Source organism: Sinocyclocheilus rhinocerous, unplaced genomic scaffold (assembly GCF_001515625.1).
Source record: "Sinocyclocheilus rhinocerous isolate Xijiao unplaced genomic scaffold, SAMN03320098_v1.1 scaffold3199, whole genome shotgun sequence".
Lineage (NCBI taxonomy): Eukaryota > Metazoa > Chordata > Actinopteri > Cypriniformes > Cyprinidae > Sinocyclocheilus > Sinocyclocheilus rhinocerous.
Window position 1 is genome coordinate 25,623 of NW_015659042.1, and position 3,159 is coordinate 28,781.

At 39.1% G+C, this 3,159-nt stretch overlaps 1 protein-coding gene across 1 annotated transcript in view; it reads left to right on the forward strand.

The window, feature by feature from the left end:
* Window positions 1-3,159, forward strand: part of LOC107723290 (uncharacterized) — a gene marked incomplete at its 3' end in the record, with an annotated part of 37,490 nt that overhangs the window by 21,024 nt on the left and 13,307 nt on the right. The window contains exons 2-4 of the mRNA XM_016531856.1: window positions 1,599-1,639; window positions 1,728-2,054; window positions 2,286-2,362. Of these exons, the coding sequence (XP_016387342.1) occupies window positions 1,599-1,639; window positions 1,728-2,054; window positions 2,286-2,362 (445 nt within the window). The remainder of the gene's footprint in view (window positions 1-1,598; window positions 1,640-1,727; window positions 2,055-2,285; window positions 2,363-3,159) is intronic.

The window sequence follows — 3,159 nt, forward strand, 5'->3', positions numbered from 1 at the left end:
CGACTGTAGTGTCGAGGCGACTTTAAGGGGTACCGACCGTAGTGTAGAGGCACCGACCGTAGTGTCGAGTCACTGACCGTAGTGTCGAGTCACCGACCGTAGTGTAGAGTCACCGACCGTAGTCGCCTTAAAGTAGTGTAGTGTAGAGGCGACTTTAAGGAGTGCCGACCTTAGTGTAAAAGTGACTTTAAGGAGTAGCGACCTTAGTGTAAAAGCGGCTTTAAGGAGTAGCGACCTTAGTGTAAAAGCGACTTTAAGGGGTACCAACTGTAGTGTAGAGGCGACTTTAAGGAGAAGAGACCTTAGTATAAAAGCGACTTTAAGGAGTAGCGTCCTTAGTGTAAAGCTCCAGTGATCTGTTGAAGACCTGTGCAAAGATGTGGGCCAGCTGGTCAGCACAGGTTTTCAGACAGGCTGGTGTGACACTGTCTGGGCCTGGTGCCTTTCTTCTCTTGTTCTTTCTGAAGACCTGACACACATCAGCTTCACTGATCTGAAGTGCAGGTGTGGGGGAGAGGGGGATTGCTGGAGGTGTTAATGGTTGTGTTGAGAGATGTTCAGTGCGGGTGTGGGGTGTCGTTTCGAGTTTCAAATCTACAAATCTCAATTCTTCAGCAAGTTGTTGATGTTGGTGTCTTGTAGTTTCTAATGACTTTTAGGCCTATCCACACTGAAGCCGTGTCAAAAGATATCAGCTTTGTAGTGTAGCTCCTCTTAGCCACTCTAATATCCTTATTCAGTGTGTTTCTGGCCTGATTGTACAAGACTCTTTGGCCTGGTGAAGCTGTCTGAGTTTTGTTGTGAACCATGGTTTGTCGTTTTGTATGTTCATTTTGAGCACAAAGTATTTGCTTTCTGCAAGTGTAATTTTTTAGTTTATTTATTTTTTATTTTATATAATTATTTTTAAAAATACGTTTTATACGAGTTTCAGGAATGTGTGCAAAAAAAATCCCGCAACCGTATCATGCTTTGTTATACAGTGCACACAAACAGTATTAGTTTGTTAGTACATGTATTAGTACATGAATGGTTAGTATACCTTGCAATAACGTTGTCTGTTTTGATAATTGATGATAATAGCGCTCTGCTCTCGTCCATGTTCTTCATGGCTACAGTAGCAGCACAGCGGCAAGTAATCAGTATAGCTCGCAGCGCCCTCTGCTGGCGAAAGTAATCGTTGTTTTGAACGTGCTGTAAAACTGGGACATTTTCGGGGACGGGATACCAAAAACTGGCACTCTACTCTATCTTACCTTTATTATGTGTGTTATGTGAGAATCAAGCCCATTACATTGGTGTTGCTTCAACCATACAACTCAAGTTAAGCGGAAAGTAGTTGAAGAAACTTCATGAAGGTCTCCTGTTGTTTTCATGCTCATATGCATTTGGCCTGCTGTGTTTGGATTGCCATGCTTCATTTAAAGTAGAATGAAGGAAAAACTTTTAAGCATTATTAATACATCAAACATAAATGATTATAAACCAGTTGATAAAAAAAAAAAAAAAAAACTAAATGTAAAAGTTTTATCAGTATTGTTGCTTGAACCATGCTATTCAAGTTGAGGAAGTTTAAGACTCTTTTTCTGTTTCTGCAGTAGCTGCTTCATCGGTGTGTTTGCAGTGCTGATAAACAAAGGTGAGAACAAAAACTACATCTGAGAGTTAAATTCATACAACATAAATGCCAGACTTTGTGTTTACAGTTAAAGTTTGTGTGATTTCAGTGTGTCTGCAGGTCACAGTTGAGGCTGTTATTGGTGGTTCTGTTGTCCTGCCATGTTCTTCAACTCAACATGATCTTAAACTTCAAGACATTGATTTGAGCTGGATACACAATGGTAGCAAAATTGTAGTTGATATAATTCCACACAGTAATTCACCAATGACACAGGACCCAAAGTACAAAAACAGAACTGAAATTTTCCCTGAAGAGTATCTGAGAGGAAATTTCTCCATCAAACTCAACAATCTTCAACACACTGATGCAGGACAATACTTCTGTGCCATTACACACTCATCTGAATATCAGACTGTACAGCTGATCATCAACGGTATGTGAAAATAGTAGATTAGTGCTAAGTTTTTAAGTTTAAATTAGTGTGAAGTTTTTAATTTAAAGTTGTTGTTGTTGTTTTTTAAATCTAAATACTGTAAGTGATTGATCCAGTTTTTGAGATTCACTAGTGATATTCCAGTCTGAATGCTGCTATGAATTGTAGATCGACCTGTGTTGCCTTTATCACAGTGAGGTAATGTTTTCTGTACAACTTTTATTTTTTCAGAATCAGTATCCACTGAACAAGGAAACAAAGGAGAAACAGACCATGAGGGAATGGGGCCATCGCTGCATTTGCTCTTGGTTTGCATTATATTATTTGTGTTACTTATATCGGTTATAGTTTTCATTGTAGTATTCTTGAGAAAAAAGTGCTCAATCAGCCACGGGGCAGCCAATCGTGAGGTTTTGAGTACACAATATGAATCGGTAAAGGCTGATAGTCCTGATGAAACAGTTGGTAAATGAAGCAACTGTACAGCTTTGCTTTCCTGCAGCAACTGCATGAGATTTTGCATTAAACATGGAGTCAGAGGAGGAGGTTGGTGCTTTCATTGTTGCTGCAGCAGCTTCGGATAGAAAAAGAAATAAAAAGATGAGTAGACAAAGCATTTGTTTGAAGAACAGAAAACCACTAGATTGAATGAGTGTTTCTGTATCTTCCTTATGTGCACACTATAAGGCCACCTAGCAGTCTAAAGTGACATGTGATGTGGTTGTTCGTGGTTTTGGATTTTAAGTCAGTTCCCTAAACATTATCAGGAGCTCGCAAGGTGCTCTACTACTTAAATATAGTGTGGGAATCGAAGATCGGATTTATATCCGTTTTGCTACGACACATTTATGTGGCCAAGTGTAAATGGAAACGTTTTAACAAATCAGATAGATATCCGATCAGCGAAAACGCATGAAATGACCAGGTGTAAACAGGCCCTATATATTGGGTCCGTGGATAAACTCTTAAAGGGACCGCAGTCCAATATTCCTACTGCTGTCTGTCATGTTAATCAAAGAACAAAAGACAAAGAAAATCACTTTCTGCTCTTGACTGAATACGTTTTATAACTTTAATGGTAAGCATTAATCTGTATTTAATTTTT